Here is an 18,954-nt window from a genome sequence, read left to right on the forward strand (position 1 = left end):
TCACTGCATCTACTAATGCCGTCAAGCGACCTATAATAACTGTCACTATCCGCACCGAACACTATCACCTCACTATCCGGGCCTATTACTATCATTTACTATTAATATCCGTAACAGTCACCATCATTTGCTATCACTATTCATAACCATCACTATTTAATCTGATGCCGTCCCATTACCCATTGATATACTTCAATTTTCATTGACTTACGTTGTCAGTCATATCTCTATTATCTCATAATATCTGACGAGACAACTATACATTGACTTTTTTAATTCTTATACTTTCTTACTTTCTCATAAATGGAGGTGGGAAAAGAGCAAGCCATAGAAATAACTGACTACTATCAGCGCGAGGTTCATTTCTCTGTCGAGGAGGCTTCCTTTTCTACAGGACAGGTCGTTGAGAGAAAATTGATGGAACTGCGTTGGGCCTCAGTTTTTTTTTCGAGTTCGTGTAATATTGGCGGCTCAAACAGGTCTTCAGTGAAATGTGTCTAGGACATGGAGCAATGAGTTAATCACTCAGGCTAGGTGAAAAAAAATCTTGCATACAATTGAAATGAGTAATATGTTACAGTGCTAAGAATTGTTGCTCGCAAAATGTTCCCCTATTTTTACATCATAACTATAATCATTATTAATTGTTTAAGTTTCGTAAATACAGAAAATTGATGCAATGATTCCGGCTGATTTGACATCGATGGGAAAACTTTTCTCGCAGTAAATGAATACGCAGAATCGCGGTTTTAGAGCTCCAGCTTTCAAAGCGAAGGTAACCTGCCAACGCCTAGTAGTCATGGTCAAAGTGAAGCGTGTGTGATCATGTGAACACCCCCTGTACATTGGCCGTATCCCTGATAAAACAAACGCATACTTTTTAACCCACGCGTGCTTCGAAGCATGGCAAGACATATTCAAGAATTAAAAAATAATGCCGTAAGACCTAACTAGTGCAGATTACCCGCAATACCACGGGTTTATTTGCCAAAGAGTTTTCAGGGCCAGCATTCATTGCTCCTGAGTAACCGACGCACACTACAAGTACAAGCTGGCAAGACTAGCTCCTCTACAAGCCCCAATTTTGATTTTTTAGTGAAGGAGGCCAAGGATCCTAGCATAATCGCGACAAATGCAATCGAGAGACTGTACTTTTCCATTTATCACTGACAGCAAAAAGCAGATTATAGTGCCGTATTTCTGAATGTACAGAAGTCGACAGCGTGTGAAATGATGGAGCCTTGGAGCCTCGCAGAATATTCAGCATACTTCAGAGGACAACCTTATTTTTATACAATGAACATGTTGCCGCCGCAAAAATATTGAGGAGCAAGCAGGAATAGAAAATGCAGCGTCAGGTGACGCGTTATTACGGGGAGTGAGAAAGGCGCCTTATGTCGCAAACAACTTTGTTCTTTCTAGGAGAAAACTTTCGACTAATCTTGTGAATCCATTGACTCTTCCGCAAGCCGTCACGCTTGCCTTGAGGTATCATGAATACCGCATAACCATCTTCAGGCCTCTTGCTGCAGTTGTACGCGCAACAGCACGGCATAGAGCTTGCACGCTGCAATAAAAGCACAGCGCGCAATATTCGCTCGCCGAGCCTAGGAGAAAAATGGCGCGATGGAAATAGAAAACACAAGGAAAACGCCGGACGCACGTTGGTTTTTAAGGGTAACATCAGGGAGACCAATCGTCGCTCAGGAAATCGGGCGGAGAGCCGGCCTTCAGCGAAGGGGCGCGAAAGGGCGAGGAGGAGGCGAGGAGATTGCACGGCGGCGGCAAAGTTCAATCGTTGGCTTTCAAAGTATCAAGGGGTTTTAGAGGAGACACGACCCCAAGCATGGGCCATTAAAGGCTTTCGCGTTAAAATGAGGTCGACCGCCGTAGGCGTACGATAAGATCATTAGCTCGACTGAGGTGCGTTTGGGCGAGTCTGATCTGATGAATTTCTCGATGGTGACCTTCGTCCCTAGTTGGTGGAAGAGATTGAGCAGCAGCTCTATGTTTCCGAGATTCCCGTTTAAACGCACGTCCTTTCACGAGTCGGGTGGCACGCTGCTGTTTTGTTTGAGCTTCTCGGTGGGCACTATGTTTCCTCATGCGGTCTCTTTCGAGGCGAGCAGCCACACGCTGCTCCTCTGTTTCGGCTTCTCGGCGGGCACGTTTGACTTCTCGATCCACTAGCAAAGTGTTCTCTTGAAGCATCCGTTACCGAGGATCGCCAGACGCTGATAACATCGACGGACTTGGATCCGAAGGTCCAGTCTCCGCGTCCATCACGCACCGTTTCTGAGTGAGCTGCCCGGGAAGGAGGCGTTTATAAACCTCGGGCTAACTCTTATAGTTCATATCCGCTTCGTTATAACAGAGGCTTCAGAGGTCGCTCCTCATTCAAAAGTTTGAGAAACATTTATCAACAACCAAATTATTTATTAGGACCCGACGTTTCGAGACCAACTCGGTCCCTTTCTGAGGGGCGACTAAAGTTCGAGGCCACCTCGCCGGTGTTGCGCAGTGGCGCTCGACTACTGTTCCCAAGGATGCGGGATCGAATCCCGGCCTCGGCAGCCGCTTTTCGATGGAGGCGAAGAGCAAGACGCCCGTGTGCTGTGCGATGTCAGTGCACGTTAAAGAACCTCAGGTGGTCGAATTTTCCCGAGTCCTCCATTATGGCGTCTCTCATAGCCTGAGTCGCTTTGGGACATTAAACCTCACAAACCACAAAGTTCGAGGCTCGCAGTAGCAGGCAGTGGCCTACGCTTCCCCTTTCTCAACACGTGGCGGAGTCCAATTGTGTAAGCGGAGGGTAGTGTCCCGGGTTTCCTGTTCACTGCTGCAGCTGTGAGCCGGATGAACCCCGACTCGATGTGAGGTCTTTTGAAAGGGTTGGTCTCCACATCAAGTACGGTCACCTCCTCAAAGGCGATTATGTGGTCGGCGCGTTCGCAGTGCTCGGCGAGGGAGTTGATTTCCAAGTTCAATTCCCGGACGTCATTTTTGTGCTGTAAAATCCGCCGACGGAGATTTTTCGCTTCGTCGATATACGAGGCCGGGCACTCGGAGCACGGCATTTTATAAATAACGCCTGGTTGTTTTTCTCTGGGGTTACGGTCTTTTGGTAGCGGTAGAAAACGGCCGACTGTTGAGGGAGGTTTGTGCGACACACAGATGTGTTTGCGCAGGATGCGTGCAAGTGCCTCACTGGGGCCCGCCCTGTATGGGAGCACAGTGCGAGGGCGCTTCGTCGTTTCCGTGCTGACAGACCCTCTTGTCCTGCTAGCTCGACGACGAGAAGCACGTTGAATAAAGGCGCGTGTGTAGCCATTCTTCTTCAGATCGGCGAAAACGGTGGCCTCTTCCACTTTTCTTTCCGCCTCGGAGGAGCAAATGTACTCAGCTCTCCTCAGAAGCGAGGAGACGACGGAGGCGTTGTGCGCAGCGAGGTGGTTTGAATTGAAATTTAAGTAGCGGCCGGCATGAGTGGGCTTCCTGTATACACTGAAGTTAGGGTCTCCCCTTATCTTGAAATTAGAACGTAAAGGAATTGTAACCGATTGTCCTTTTCCGTGGAGGCTAACCAAGAGAGTTCTACTTAAGTTGAGGACAACCCAGAGGGCTATGGAACGAAAAATGGTTGGGGTAACATTAAGAAATAGGAAGCATGCAGAGTGGGTCAGAGAAATAACTCAAGTTACCGACATTCTAGTGAAAATTAAGAAGAAGAAATGGACATGGGCAGGACATGTAGTACGAAGAGAGGATAACCGATGGTCGCTTAGGGTAACAAACTGGATTCCAAGGGAAGGAAAGCGTAGCAGGGGCGGCAGAATGTTAGGTGGGCGGATGAGATTAAGAAGTTCGCAGGGGTCAAGTGGATGCAGCTAGCACAGAACCGGGTTAAGTGGAGAAATATGGGAGAGGCCTTCGCCCTGCAGTGGGTATAGTCAGGCTGATGATGATGATGTCCTTTTTCCCGTACCAAAGTGAAAAACAACCAGACGTTATTTATAAAATCCTTTGAAACACGGTGGTGGCAGTTGCTTTCATGTTCGTCCCCCCCCCCTCCCCCCTCCCCTATATCTTAATTATTGGTTTAGGTCGGTTAACTATACCATCATTCCATTTATTGAATTTTTGTTTCTACATTACTAATATTATGTCACTTTTCTGCTTTTAAGCCACCAATCTTCGAATCGTTTTTTGCTAGCTTCCACAGCAGGTTCATTCACCCGACCACTGGTATCTCTAAACCCTAGGGCCTCAGGAACAGTGACTGCGCCTGCATCGACTTCCGGATGGATACCATTACATTCGAGTATAAGATGTTTAATTGTTTTTATCGATTTACCACATATACTGCACATGCTTCATCTTGGTTAAATTTCTTTTTGTAGCAGCGTGTTCTAAGGAACCCTAATCTAGCTTCAAAAACTAGGGCACTGCCTCTTCAGTTATCAAAGAAAGCTTCCTTCCTAATCTGCCTTTTCCATTTTCGGTATAGTTCTACACTCTGTTTCTTTTCGATAGAATATATCCAATTTTTACCATCTGTGTTTCTCACCTGTAGCTTAACGCTCTTTATTTCTTCGTCCTTGTGACCAGCATATTTACTGATTAGTTTCCTACTTCGTCTCCTCTATTGTGACTCAACGCTTTATAGGTATAGGTGTTTAAATACTTTAGCTGCCCACTAGTTACTGTCCAATTTCCTCAGGCGTTCCTCATATAATATTTTACTCTGAGCTTCCCGTACTTCGAAAGATGGCCAGCTCATATCTTCCTGTACCGCCTCATTTGCGGTTTTGCCGTGGGCACCCAGTGCCAATCGTCCGACGGCTCTCTGATTTATTTGTAATGACGACTGTACATCTTCTTTTAGGCACAAAACAGGATTTTCGAAAGTAAGCCTGGGCACCAAAATTTCTTTCTAAATACCCCTCAGCACCTGATACCTGTTGTATCCCCACAGTGCACTATGCTTAATTATCCCGGCATTTCTTTGCCCTTTTGCCCTAAGTGACTGCTCATGCTTTTCAATGTATACCAGTCCTTCGTTTATCCATACCCCTATATAATTATATTCTGCTACTCTGGGTATTTCATGGCCTTGTAAGTTAAGACCCTGATCAGTTGAGCCGTTGAAAATTATCACACCCGAGTTAACTGCGCTAAAACTGAAGCCTAGAGCGTCCCCTTCGCCTCCGCAATACTTAGAGTTTGCAAGTTTTCCTGGCTATCTGCTAACAGCACAATATCGTTTTTATACATTAAACCGGGGAGGCGCTGCTCTAAGACCTTTCCGCCTAATCTATATGACCTTAATAAACATGATGGCGCGCCATCTGGTGGTTTTGCTTGGCATTCACGGGACGCAGTTAGTCAAGTGGGCTGCACCCTGCCGGGGTGGCGCAGTGGTTACGGCGCTCGACTACTGTTCCCAAGGACGCGGGATCGAATCCCGGCCTCGGCGGCCGCTTTTCGATGGAGACGAAAAGCAAGGTGCCCGTGTGCTGTGCGATGTCAGTGCACGTTAAAGAACCCCAGGTGGTCGAAATTTCCGGAGTCCACTACGGCGTCTCTCATAGCCTGAGTCGCTTTGGGACGTTAAGCCCCACAAACCAAACCAATCAAGTAGGCTGCCGCCATCTTGAACCCTTCGGATAGACAGACAAGAATTATAGAAACGTGAGTAGTACAAGCTAAGGCTCTTCAAATTGTAGAGGTTCAGATAGTTTTGAGCCAAGTTTCACGAGCGTCACCATCGGCCGCCGCCGCAATCGCTGCTGTCACTTCGATGTTGGCTTGCTTCCGCACTTGGTACGTTTTTCGGCAACGGGCTGGTCTGCTTTGTCTTTGTTTGATGGTCTCGGCAGCCTGTCTGTCACGGCTGCAGACACTGTCCTCAACGAGGTGGCGCATGTGTGTGCCGTGGTTACTTAGGTTAAATGAAGGAGCGGCGCAGATGGAACATCATGAAGAAAATAAGACTCACTGCACAGGACGAAAGTGTTTTGCAGTTGGAACCTAATGAAGACGATGACGTTTACTGCACAGCGCAAGAGTGTATCAGTTTTGCATGAGGCGCTCAGCAATGTGCCATCAATTTAGGAGAACAACAACAACAACCAGAGCACGAGGCGCGATCGGCGGCGGCAATATCGTAGCGAATTTAAAAGGCAGAAGATGGAGCGTAGCACGCGTGCTCACAAACTCGCAGTCTACTTCTAGTCAGTGTTGCCAAATGTCGGTGAGCAAAAGTAACTAGATGGCAGCGTGAAAGTCGCTAAAAGTAGCTGCGTTTCGATGGAGGCGAAACGAAAAGGCGTCCGTGTGCTATGCGTTGTCAGCGCACGTTAAAGATCTCCAGGTGGTCGAAATTACTCCGTAGCCCTCCACTACGCCTCCTCTTTCTCTCTATCCACTTTCACTCCCACCTTCCTTCCTTCCCGTACGGCGCGGTTCAGGTGTCCACAGAAACAAGTGGGACAGTACTGAGCCTTTCCCTTCCTGTGAACCAATAAAAAAAAAATGCCTGGGCACGGCGATGCAGACGACGATGTTTGCTGCACATCGCGAGAGTTCAAGGCCCCAACAAAAAAATTTACCTAACGCTTTAAAAGAGCACATTTATCTCAACAAGAAAAACGGACGTGTCAGTTCTCGCAAAGTCGTGCCCGCCGGTTTAGAGTTCTGTCGACAGGCCAGAATGGCCTTAATTAAGCTTGATGACGACAACAGGCTTAAGAAAGTCTAAAATGAAACCTCAGCACTTTTGCAACGGCATATGCACTAGGGACTCCTGAGTAAAGGCTACCGAGTTCATTGAAATACCTGCTAATATTACTACTTGCGTATTTAGCTGCTGCGCCCTGACTGGGTTAATGGAGCGATGACTTCAAGTGCCGTCACGACACTAACGACGGAACTGAAGTCGCACACTGCTTACAGTCACAGAGGCAGAGTATGGCGAGCACAGTGACCCAGGTGGTGTCAGAGTGGCCTCCATTGTCAGCCGTCCCGCCTGCGTCGGTCCACATCTTGATCCAGCAGAGGAACAGCGCCACAGCCACGGCACGAGCCGTGATGCTGAGCAGGGCCAAAGGAAGGAAGGCTCCCGACATCTTGAACACGTTGCGTAGGAGCTCCATTGTTCCCTGGAAAAGTCGAGCCGTTAGACGCATGCCAATATGAATGAGTTAACTTAAATAATGAAGAAATACGCACTTTTTCTTTTCCTATAGCATCGAGGTTTCCATGAACACCAACTGGATGAGTAATGCTTATTTCTTCGCGACTTACATTCGGTAACACAACATCGATTACCCTGACACTATGCAAACGCGAAATATCTTGGTACGCCATTACTGCGACAACTGCTTGTCACTGCCATTGCAGAACAAGAGGAAACAGTTAATTCGTAATTTCTTTGCCAATGCTGTGGTGCGCTAGGATGTTGTAACATTATTAGCGCAGGATATAACATTCAACTTGTGTGATTTTGCACTTTTTCGCTCTGAAAATACTTAACGGAATACGTAGACGTTACAAAGCTTGTGAATAGCGATATCTTGCAGAAAGCAGAAATTTCATTTTATTTTCTCTTAGGAAAAACGCCAGGCAATAAACTTCATAAATGACTTGTACTCGACGTGATATGTCCCGCTTTCTAAGCAACTTGCGAGGTATGCAAGGCCAGGTTATACCTACTAAATCTTTGTCTCGAGCTTCGTCACTTGTCAGCCTTGCAAAAGCGTCATTCTCCTCGGTAGGCTCATGAAATCTGGAAGTGAAAAAAAAAAGTTAATTAAAGTACTACCTAAAGCAAGTGCCAGGTAATAAAGTCTGCATGCAGTTCATCAAAAATCTCATGAACGAACACCCATTTATCTGTGATAATTACCACGTATAGCAACGGCGGGCAACGTTGGAGACCAGGGGATCGCCAACCATCCCGTTCATGGCTGACATTTACGCACTTGACTTAGCTCATTTTTTTTCTCCGAACTTACGCGGCACTAAATAATCAATTGCGACAAACTTCCAAAAAGCCGCTCCTTTCTCCCAGGAACAGCGGTCGTCCGCCAATCGGTCTCATTCTTGACCGCGGAAGGAAAACTTATAGTAGATCTGAGGCCCCGAGGGGCACAATTTTCATAGCACCGCTTTGCAGTGTAGTGTGTAACGTGGTAACGCTTAAGGCTACTGGTATTCGCAAAATTTGCCTTCGGAAGATCTCATTTCTCAGGAAGTAAATATTGCCCCCCCCCCTCCCCTTCCCCCATGGGTTCCTCACTTAAGGAAAGAGCTATCAGGAACGTTCTAATGCATGAGAGATCCTCTCACCCGCTGTCACGTCGCTCTACCTCCGGTGGGTCCGGCCTTCTCCCAAAGAGCAGTGTCTTTGGGGCCCTGGGATCCGCGATCAGCTCGGGTAGACTCTTGAAGGGAATCACTTGCTTTTCCCACACAAGGAGCAGTTTGTCTACGTGCCTCAGGAACACGCCTTGGTTGCAAACCATAATCCTAGTCTGAGAAGCAAAGAGATTCAAAGACTTGGTTGTCAGCTCATACCTACCGAAACAAAAATGTGGCAGGAGAGGGAAGGGTGGGGGTGACAGCTATTTCACGCATGTATTCTATAACTGCTTGATTGGTGTCGTTAGTTAGTGCCATGCGTGGTGTGTTCCTCCTTTTTTTCTTTTTTTTTTTGGAACGTGTGCAGTGTTATTCAGAGTGCCACAGTTGTGCCCTGTGCTGTAAACAAGGCATTATCTCATCCCAGCCGGGGCATTTCAGAAACTGCCCTAGAGTATTAAGAGACTGTGTGCATGGCTAAATTATTGACGCTGCTAGTGTTAAGTCAAACAGGAGAAAACGTGCCGGTACTTGGCACGTAGATGTAGTGCTATGGTGGGCGATATCATCCTCTCATCCTCAGATAATTCAGAAAACCCACATACTGCCCGTCTAGTTCCTTCTTCTAAATCGGTCTTGGCAGGCAGTAAAGCAGTAAGTGCGTAAAGCTTGCTTGAAGCTTTCTGGAGAGGTCTATGCGAGATAGTGCGGTAGCACCCCCTCAAAAAAAAAAAAATGCAGCGTCTGACATTTTTTTTTTCTTCCATACAAAGTCAGACCCATGTTCGCTGCTTAGACGGGATGAGAAGAAATGAAGTAAGCTAACAGTTGTCAGTAGCATTGAAGACAAGAGGTAAGCGCAGTATTACAGTTGGGTGTAAATGTTTGACACGTGTGGGCAGTTAGAAGTCTTTTAGTACCTTCTCCTTTAGGTATATGCGGTGTATGTATATTTAGTGTGGTTTTACCTTTTTCATATTGAAACACGAAAGTCGGAAAATGAACCCCTACTAGTAACTTTCAATATATAGTCTTATTCTAGAAAGTTTTGATCGTATACAAAAGCAGTACCGATTTGGAAGGGTACAAAAGCTCCTCCAGGATATACAGCTTGCTTACATTCACTCGTGCTTCGTGTAAAATAAAATATTTTGAGGTGTGTGTCTTTGATATTACTTTTGACTGTGGCAGCTGTCGGTTTTCTATTCCGAAAATGGAACTACGATGCTGTCTGCGATTTTCTCTACAACGATGACCTACCTAAACGTTATGTACTTTTAGCCAAAGATATAGCTGCACTAGGAGTTGCAGAGATACCATAATAGCGCCTAAAATATTTCCGCGGTTTGCTAGCCGGCACTGGACATTGTGCCGTTGATTCAGACGTGCAAGTTTGCTTCTCGGGTTTGCCAGGCTGTAGAAGAAGCTGTAATAAAAACCTATAAGAAATTCAGGTGCTCCTACCTTAGTGACCTAACACCATCTCCAAAGGCCACATATCTCGAAATCTGAACATGGGCAGGCGATGGTTTTAGAATTGGGTACTTATAAAATTTGCTTCCCCGGGGTACGGAATAACTTTACGAACATAGCGAGGGCTGCCTATTTAGCAGCCTCTTCGTGGTGTTAGGGGCCTGTGTGCACCCAAAACATCCGTAAAGGTGAAGACTGAAATCTTTTATTGATTTATTTTTGCAACATGAATACCAGCACGTCTGGCAAGGGTTGCAGTTTTTCGTGCCACTAAGACCGCATTATTTACTTCCGTAATCTTTCTGAGCGGTAATAGTAGCAGCTTCATTCAATTCTTAGTTCCTCATTTGACCACATCACTGATAATGGAAATAACCGATGCGCCCTCTCGCACCCGTCCACCACCAGTCAGCAACCATGGTTACCGCAAGTGTCGTACCTTGTGGTTAAGCATTCCTTCCCTTCCGATCACCCGTGCGAACACCTTCGACGCTACGTGCACGTCCAAAGCACTTAGGGTGTCGTCCATGAGGTACACGTCACTGTAGCTGTACACGGCTCTCGCCAGTGCCACCCGCTGCTTCTGGCCTCCACTCAGAGTTTCGCCCTGAAAATCCGAAATAAAAAAAGGAGCAGAACGATTACTGAGCGTTGCATACAGGAGATCAGTTTTTCGAAATGACGCATCGAGAAATGCCAAGAAGCCACGAAATTTTCGGAATACTAGCCCATGTTCAAGGCTGCAATAAATGGTTATAGATAAGGCAAATAACAGTGAAGGAAGAACTTAACGATCGAAATTTGTAAGTCAAATATAAAGAGCCTGAGAAATGAGAATTGAGGACCGTTTGCTTGAAATTAAAAACATTATGTGGATGTAGGCAGTGTACTAAAATTGTAGCAGTAGTGGAACGTTAGTGAGTCAGTGTTGGAGGCCGAGATAGAATGAAAACTTTATCGAGGGTGTCCTAGTGTAATGTGTAGTGATCAGATTTTCACGTTAGCTAAAATATTCTGGTCTTTACACCGACCACGGCTCTTGAAGCACAGAAACTACAGTACGTAGTTGAAAAAGGCCTTTATCCCAAAATTTCACCTAAATTTAATGGCCATGGGGCTGACAGCGATGACGATAATCCTGATCAAGAGATAAATACTTTTCTCGTTTTGCGTCACAGAGAGGGTGATAAACTTGCCTTCTGGCAGCTTTTCGCAAGTACAAACAAGCACTACAAGCCTTCGCAGTAGTATCGGACGAACGTACCTTCTCACCCACTTCCGTGAGGTCCCCAGCGGAGAACATTTCAAGGTCTCTGGAAAGGTCGCAGGCTTCTAGGACTTTGCTGTAGCGGATGTAATCCATGCTCTTCCCGAAGAGTATGTTGTCCCGGATGGACATGTTAAAGATGCTTGCTGTTTGTGGCAGGTATGCTACTTTCCCCTGCGCACAAGAGGATCATACTTATCACTACTAATGACCCGATCGAACTATAAAGGAACGAAAGAAAATATCCCGACGTGTGACACAAGAAAAAAGCTGACCAAGAACTATACACAAGATTATCACACAGTGGCCGTTCTCTTAATTCTTTGCGCATGTCCCACTCCAATCACCATTCCTTGCGTTTTTTCTCAGACTACGAACCTACGAGACCAACTTAACTCTCTATTAATTAAAATGTCAAAATAAAGGTTAAACGTTTCGACAAACGCATTGGCAAAGACGGGAGCTTAAAACCCTTTGAGGGTTTCTGCCGTAAATATACGGCGGCGGTTTTCCGTCCCGCAAGGTCTTTGCCGTACGGGAACGGTTTCAACCCTCGGTTTGACATTTCGCCCCCTAATGACGATACATGCTCACTGGGAGGTGCTGCCGCCTCCCAGGACTTACATGAAGTGCTAGAAATTTATTGTGCTACCTTCTAGCTGCAACGTGTCGCCCGGACTGCAGTGAAACAATTGACCATATTATACTCGAATGTAATGGTATCCATTCGGAACTCGATGCAGGCACAGTCACTCTTCCTGAAGGTCTGGGGTTAGAGATACCAGTGGCCGGGTGAATAAACCGGCGGTGGAAGCTAGTAAAAAACGAATGGAAGATTGGTGGTTTGAAAAAAGGAAAGTGTCATAATGTTAGTAATGTAGAAACAAAAATTCAGTATATAGAATGATGGTATAGTTACCCATCTAAAACAATAACTAAGATATGGGGATATGGGGGGGGGGGAGGGTCCGTAAAAAAATTGGGCGACTTCCCCGTTTGCTTACGCCAACGTGTGCAGTTCCGCTAACGCGTCGCAACTCGCCGAGAATTGCCGACAGCAGTGCTGACTTGCCGCTTCCAACGAGCCCCACGACGCCCACAAGGGAACCAGGTCTGACGTCAAAAGTGAGGGCGGTGAGTGCTGGTTGCTGCCTTTGCGGAGCTTGCAGGTTCCCGTTTTCTTCACTTGTCCACACATAGGAACTGTTCTTCATTACCAGCTCGCCTGCAGTAAGCCAGAAAAACTAGGCAGTAAATTAATTTATCAAAAAATTCCGGAAAGCAGCATTCACTACTTTTAAACTTTGACTCACTGCCACTAAATGCAAGCTATGCCTAAATGTTACGCAATATTTACCTTTCTATGGCAAAATTGTAGTTTGAAGCTGTGTTGCACATTTAGACAAACACACACACAAAAAGAAGTAACGCACAGGACACCTACCATGTTGCAAGGCAAGACTCTGTTACATCGATGGACGCACTTCAATTCTGAATAAAAATGACAGTGAATAATTTCATAGCAGTATGCATATAGATCACTAGAGCTACATACACCACACTTCGTGTTTTTAATAATTTTATACGGCTTCTGTTTTAAAGAGCGCCTCTCTCCTAGTAATTTATAGTCATGAAGGAAGGCTCCTGCTCCGAGAAGTAGCTGATGTGTTAAAAAGCTAAACTTCGCCGGCTAACGCCCCTTTGCAAGCCCCGGTGCTGGGCCGCAAGGTAGCCACGTACTGCAAGAAAGCATCGGCGACCTTCATATTGTGACATGCCAGCGAATTCCCAGATTGCCTGGCGCTGGTCCTCTGGCGGCGAACTAGCTCCTCGCGCCGTGGCAGATAGGAAGCGGGCGATCAGCGCGCTCGCTTATTGGACCTCCCGGACCACCGTATGTCCTGTCTCCGGATTGAAAATTTGAGTGGCAACTACGGTTTCCCGGGTTATAATAAGCGGGAGCGCTGCCTCTCGGAGACCGAGGCCGTCACGAGCGTTCGTCGAGTGCAGTGCCGCTCCACAAGGAGGGGACGCGATGTAATATCTTCGGCCGTGCTGTGAAAGAATTGTCGAGTATGCATTGCTAGCCGCTTTCGGCTCCTTTGCCGATCTTATGTAAATATGGTGTGGAAATAGTGTAAAAGACGCCTTTTGTCGATCCCTTCGACGCTAATTCGGATTCATCGCTATACCACCAAGGAAGCAGGTATCTCTCGATCCCGAAACGGGAGACGAGAGCTACGAGCCCAACCCCTTGGCACAACAGCCATTACGGGCAAGACGCGATAGCGCGTCACCCACCCAGACAATGCTTTTCATTTTTCAAATTTTTGTTTCTCTTATTTTTGCTTTTTTTTTTACATTTCATACATCGACATTTAGCATCAGCAAACAATAGCTTTTCATTCTGAGCAGTTTTATGCCTTTGAATGCATTTTACTTTTTTCAGTTATTTTGGCTAATTAACTGATCAATTGCGACTCTCATTTTTCTTAATTATTACAACCAAGCATTGGCTTTTCATTATGTGCATTTGGACTCCTTTTCACGCCCTTTTTCAATTTTTTCATTTTTTTCCGTTGCAATGATTTCGTTAACTGGTCCTCGCCTATCGCACACCAATCGATCATTCATCACAAGAACTGCAAATTGCCGTAGTACGAGGTTTTTTACGCAGTCTCCGATTATTTCGTACACGCTATGCGGACTAATACGCCGGTGGCTTTTCGACCAAACGAGCGGTATAAGCTGTCACCTGTACAGAAGGCTCCTGGCTACAGCGGCGATTGTTGTGCATGCCGTCGTTCCACTCGCCATTTCGGTGGCTAGACAACGGCTGTTGCAAGGCTAATTTTATGGGTGCCATTGAGTGTTGCTAACGCCGGCAAAAAGATTTTCGCGTAATAGAGCTATAAACCTTTCGCCTTACAAATATTGCTTAGTGAAAGAAAGTGGTACTTAGCGCAACTTTTCAGTATTTTACAGGCAGAGAAACAGGTGAGTTGAGGGAAGCAGGAAACCAGAAGCATACATCATAGACATTGTTAGCAGCAAAGAGATAAACTCGTGAACTGACAGGAAAGTAAAAACAAAAACAGCATGACAGATAATTCCTCAGAAATTTTTTGTGTAGTTGTAATAGTTGTAAATAGAAAAAAAAATGCCTCAGAAATCATAGAAGAATTAAAAGCTGGAAACATGAACAGATAATGTTTTACAGGACTGCTGCCAGTAAATTTTTGAACAAGAACAAAACATTTTTAGACTGTACGCTGTCACACAGGTTTGTACCACAAAGCGTGGTGTATTGCCATGGCACGTACCCGTCATATTTTTAATGGCGACACTGCAAATCTCCTCAATCTTGCGCAGTACCTGCCTGTTGTGTAGTTATACTGGCTACCACAACCCGGTTAAGAGCAAACTACTGCCACAACGCCTATGCTCAACCAAGATGACAGGTTTTCGAGATCTGCTAGTACTTCTGTACGGCACTGCACGTGATTTTGTTTCCTGGAACTTCCCAAGAGTTATGAGAAACGCAGAAGAAAAATATTGTTTTATGACCTCGACCAAACACAAGGATAACTATTGTTGTACTTAAAGCAAAAAGGGGAAGACCCGCACTGACCTTTCTGCACCGTGTTCTTTTCATTTCCAGGCTTGTCCGAAGTATCTTCCTCAGCGGTAAGAGTGCGTGCCATTCTTCGCAAACCTTGTGATACCTGATAGCCAGCAGTTAGTGCAGACTCAATAAGTACTTTTCAAATTCTAATTTTTTTCTTTATATTATTCCGCCAGGAAAATATTTTTTCTAATCAACAGTAATGTGTTTTTCGCGCTGAACAAAATACTTGTAATTATTGCTTATAATTAGCGACTGGTGCCACTACTGAGTAGCCTATCCACAGGGGACAACAGTAGTTTTCTTGAAAAGCGATATTTGTTTTACCATCGATACAGCGAAAATTCCTTTTAGACCAGCGTACAAATGGCTAGAGGACAAAATAAACAAAATAAACACAGAGACACAGTGAGAGATGTGATGCGATATAATGCATAAGCACAATACATAGGAATGTTCCAAAGTTCACGCATCTCTGTTTAACGCTTTTCCTTTCTTCAATTCACATTGCCTGGTATAGTCGCGCCAATTATTTCACTTGCCCTGGGCCACATTTATGACTCGAATATGACTCTATGCTTTACATTTGTTGTAATTCACTTCGCTTTACTTTGGAGGTCTTGACAGCTCCTTAACAATTGTTCGTGCTTTTACATTGGTTGCATGGTGGATATTTCAACCGAATTAGTGCGACTTGTTGATCAGCACCTTTCGCATGCTCGCCATCTGCGCTGCTTTATCTGTGTCCGGCCTCGCCACCTGCCTGGAGGCATCGCTGCGCCCTCTTTTATGCCTCCATCAAAATGCATTTTTTCTTTTTCGCCTCTCCTCGGGAAGCAGTTCTCGCGCCTGCACTCAGCTGGCTGCAAAAACCTGGCGCCCCTGTTGGCGGCGACACAGAGACACAGCCGGGAATTTCGACTAACACATTTTCGCCGAAGGTGGGGCGCTTCAAAGCCAACGGCTTGACCGAAGTAGTAGAGCTTTATTGCCCTTTCTTGGTTCCAGACACAATCGTAAGACGCCATGTTTCCGTCACTGCTGCGTTTATTTTTTATTGGGTGCGGGGGGTCACGCACAATTCCAATCATTTCTTGCCACTTTACTCAATGAGCTCCGTCCGTTTGGTTTTAGCAATATCAGTGTCGTGCACAAGAGCATTCTAGCGTGTTAGAGCATACACGTATGCGTATACTTACTATGCTTCTGTACCGAATTACGGTTGCCATGTTCACAACGACGATGTCCATGATTGAAATCATGTAAAGCGCTGAAAATGACAACGCTGCAGTGAGTTTCGCCGGCTCATTAAATGCGGCAAATGTTCCCAAGAGAATTATAGTCATCTGGAAAGAAAAGAAGAAAGAAAAGGCTTATTGCCTGCGCTGTGCACCGCTCAGCCTGCTGCTCTACATCTAGCCTACGAGGCAGTGTTCCTGGCTTAGATTAAGCGCGTCCCTTCTTCCACATCTTATAATTTCATGTAATTTTTCTTTCACAGGGTATCAATATATAAAGCGAAACTATATTTGAAATCTGCGTAGCGTCAGTATCCTCAGCAGTAAAGCTGGTGCTCTTGCTGGGAATTGTTTTTATTTGACCTACTGTTAACTTCCGGTAAAATCTTAAAGCTGAAGCGAAATATACTGAACGAATATAAACATCTCGTGTCGCTTTGGACCCCCTTCCCTTCTTTTGTTAAGTAATTAAACCGAAATAATTGATTGTTGTAAACATCAATATTCCTTGCAGTACAAGACAACTGGGACTACCCAACAGTATCAAAGTATTACATTGCTGTCTTACAATGGAACTGGATGAATTCTGCACTGAGTCGATGAAGCCGTCGAACAGGTTGGCGAGGAAGATGAAAAATCCCTCCTTGTTGCGAGATCGGCTCACTTCTCTGAACACAGCTCCTTCCCAGGCGTAAAACTTGACGAGCCGTATGCAAGACAGCGTGTCGGCCATTTTCTTTAGCCGCTCGTCTCGATAGTGATTTACACGTTTCTGTAGGAGGTTTATAAATCACAATTGTAGCACCGCAACAGGAATTTCGCTGTACATGAGCATGCGAAAAACTTTGTCACTTTGAAGACAAATCTCAGTCAGGTATGTCATTAATTTTGCAAGATGGCGCAGTCGTCACAACACCGATTATAGCCGGCTAACCAGGAAACAATGCATAAGCTTTTTTTTTTTACGAACTAATTGCATGGCACAATCGAGTTCCCATTATTGGTTGCTACGATGAAATATCACTGCATTTCATTCAAGAAAGAAAAACTGAAGCAAGAAAACAAGCTTACACGCTGCTTCGCCATAGAAAAACATACTCACACCAGTATGTTTCTCTATGGCGGTAAATGTATGTTAATTTGCCTTTAGTTTTGTCCTCTTCATGATGAAAAAGGACTAATAAAGGGCTACACGGAGAAACAAGAGAGAAGAGGAAGGAGAAAAAAAAACGTCAATGCCATCTGCCTAATGATGAGAGCAGTAGGTAGTTATATTGCGATTAACATAAAACAGAGAAAACATCTGAACAAAAGCAGCTTACATATATGAAATATATCGATAATAATGCAAATTTATGCCTGATGGTACGAGCACAACGTTGCAAGGGCATCTAATCAATTATTAAATATGTCAGAACAGGAATAAAATATGCCGAGTTCAACTGGACGTTGATAATTTTATGAGATTTGCTCTAACGTGACCTTTAAGAGCGGCAGAGGCGTGAAAGTAGGAGAGCTTTTCGACAGCGAAATGCGCCTTCCCCTCACTTAGCCCGGTGAAGTAAAGTGCTGTCGCTTGCCGAAACTTTTATTGTTTGATTCGACCTCTTCACTTTTCCGCGGCGCATGGCAGCAAACCGAAACAGACCTTGCTCTCGCAATGCCAAAGATGACAGCGTCGGATTCTCTAGACATAGTTTACCGCTCACTGTCTCCGTTAACACGGTCACGACTAGAGCTCGTCCAGAATAATAGAAGACTGTTAGGAGGAACTTTCAACTTGCTGTGACCCGACTGGGCTCGGTCTTTAGCAGCTGCTCAGAGCCTCGGTGTTTAGGGCCTCGATCACTAAGGTGAAGTCGAGTTCAATGCTGGACGCAGCGACCATGTTTCAATGAAGGCAAAACGCAAGGACCACGCAATATCAATGCACGTTAAAGACCCCAAAGGAGTAGAAACCATTCGGAGCCCTCAATTAGTTCGTCCTTCATGACCTTAGTCCAGTATTGATGTGAACTCCGTTAACGAAATCTCAACTAAAGCTACTAGGCCGGGGGATGATGATATTGACGCGTAGTTGTAGTAGTGTAACGAAGACGATGATGTTGACGACTGTGGTCATAACTTCAATCATGACTTCATTGTGGTAGTTTGCAAAGTTGGGATAGTGCTAGCGTCTATGAGAACGAACTGATCTGCTCAAGCCGCGAAACTATGACAAAGAGGCAATCACTCGCCCAGAGGCTTGTCTGCAGCTTCGAGGCTGGCACGAAGAGGGCGAAACAGGCGAGCTGCCAGGCGACGCATCCAGCAATCGGCAGGGCCCCCACTCGCCTCGCCAGCATCCACAGCACCACGGGAAAGCAGAGCATGCCGCTGAAAGCTTGTGTAAAAACGATGAACGCGATTTCTAGCTGCCCGCAGTCGACGCCGATCAAGGAGACCAGGAAACCAGCGGGGGCCTCGGACAGAGCTCTGGCGCTCATTCGCGTGGTCTGCGTGAATATGGTGCAAAATTGGTGTTTGAACACAACTTTAAATGTCCCATTCGGAAGGGAAATGTAGTGTCGGCGCCGTGTCGAAAAATTCCTGCTTGTCATCATAAATAAAAAGACCAGTGCAAATAACACGGACACAGACATAGAAGACAGGACAGACAGCCAGCTTTCTGCTTTGCCTGCTTGTCAGGGAAGCGCACGACGCCAGAGCCGAGCGATATCGCTGAGAAAATAAAATTGCTCAATTGCATGGAGTTGAACCTCGATTTCTTGGGTTGCTGGCTGGGCGGTTGCGGGCTGGGCACGTTACGTCCGTGTCACCAACCCTTAAACGTTGTCGCGTAAAGCTGTTGAGGTAAAGTGTCCCCTCAATGTTTACATTGGTAGCTTTATTTAGCACGTTTCAAGGTGCCCTGAGCGTCATCAATATTTTTTTTGCTTTTTATTCAGCACCTGTCTTGTGGCTGTCGGCTCTCTTCACAACTGACCACA

At 45.7% G+C, this 18,954-nt stretch overlaps 1 protein-coding gene across 1 annotated transcript in view; it reads right to left on the bottom strand.

Moving 5' to 3' along the window:
* The window catches only part of LOC146189547 (multidrug resistance-associated protein 1-like), a 52,253-nt gene that overhangs the window by 13,546 nt on the left and 19,753 nt on the right, over positions 1-18,954 (bottom strand). Inside the window, exons 9-18 of the mRNA XM_084605294.1 lie at positions 18,202-18,459; positions 16,533-16,736; positions 15,926-16,072; positions 14,733-14,826; positions 12,106-12,326; positions 11,099-11,275; positions 10,274-10,441; positions 8,350-8,534; positions 7,714-7,786; positions 6,953-7,160 (exon numbers count right to left, since the gene is read on the bottom strand). Of these exons, the coding sequence (XP_084461420.1) occupies positions 6,953-7,160; positions 7,714-7,786; positions 8,350-8,534; positions 10,274-10,441; positions 11,099-11,275; positions 12,106-12,326; positions 14,733-14,826; positions 15,926-16,072; positions 16,533-16,736; positions 18,202-18,459 (1,735 nt within the window). The remainder of the gene's footprint in view (positions 1-6,952; positions 7,161-7,713; positions 7,787-8,349; positions 8,535-10,273; positions 10,442-11,098; positions 11,276-12,105; positions 12,327-14,732; positions 14,827-15,925; positions 16,073-16,532; positions 16,737-18,201; positions 18,460-18,954) is intronic.

The sequence above is a fragment of the Amblyomma maculatum genome, chromosome 5, assembly GCF_055883805.1.
Source record: "Amblyomma maculatum isolate TAMU_Amacu chromosome 5, ASM5588380v1, whole genome shotgun sequence".
In the NCBI taxonomy this organism is placed as follows: Eukaryota; Metazoa; Arthropoda; class Arachnida; order Ixodida; family Ixodidae; genus Amblyomma; species Amblyomma maculatum.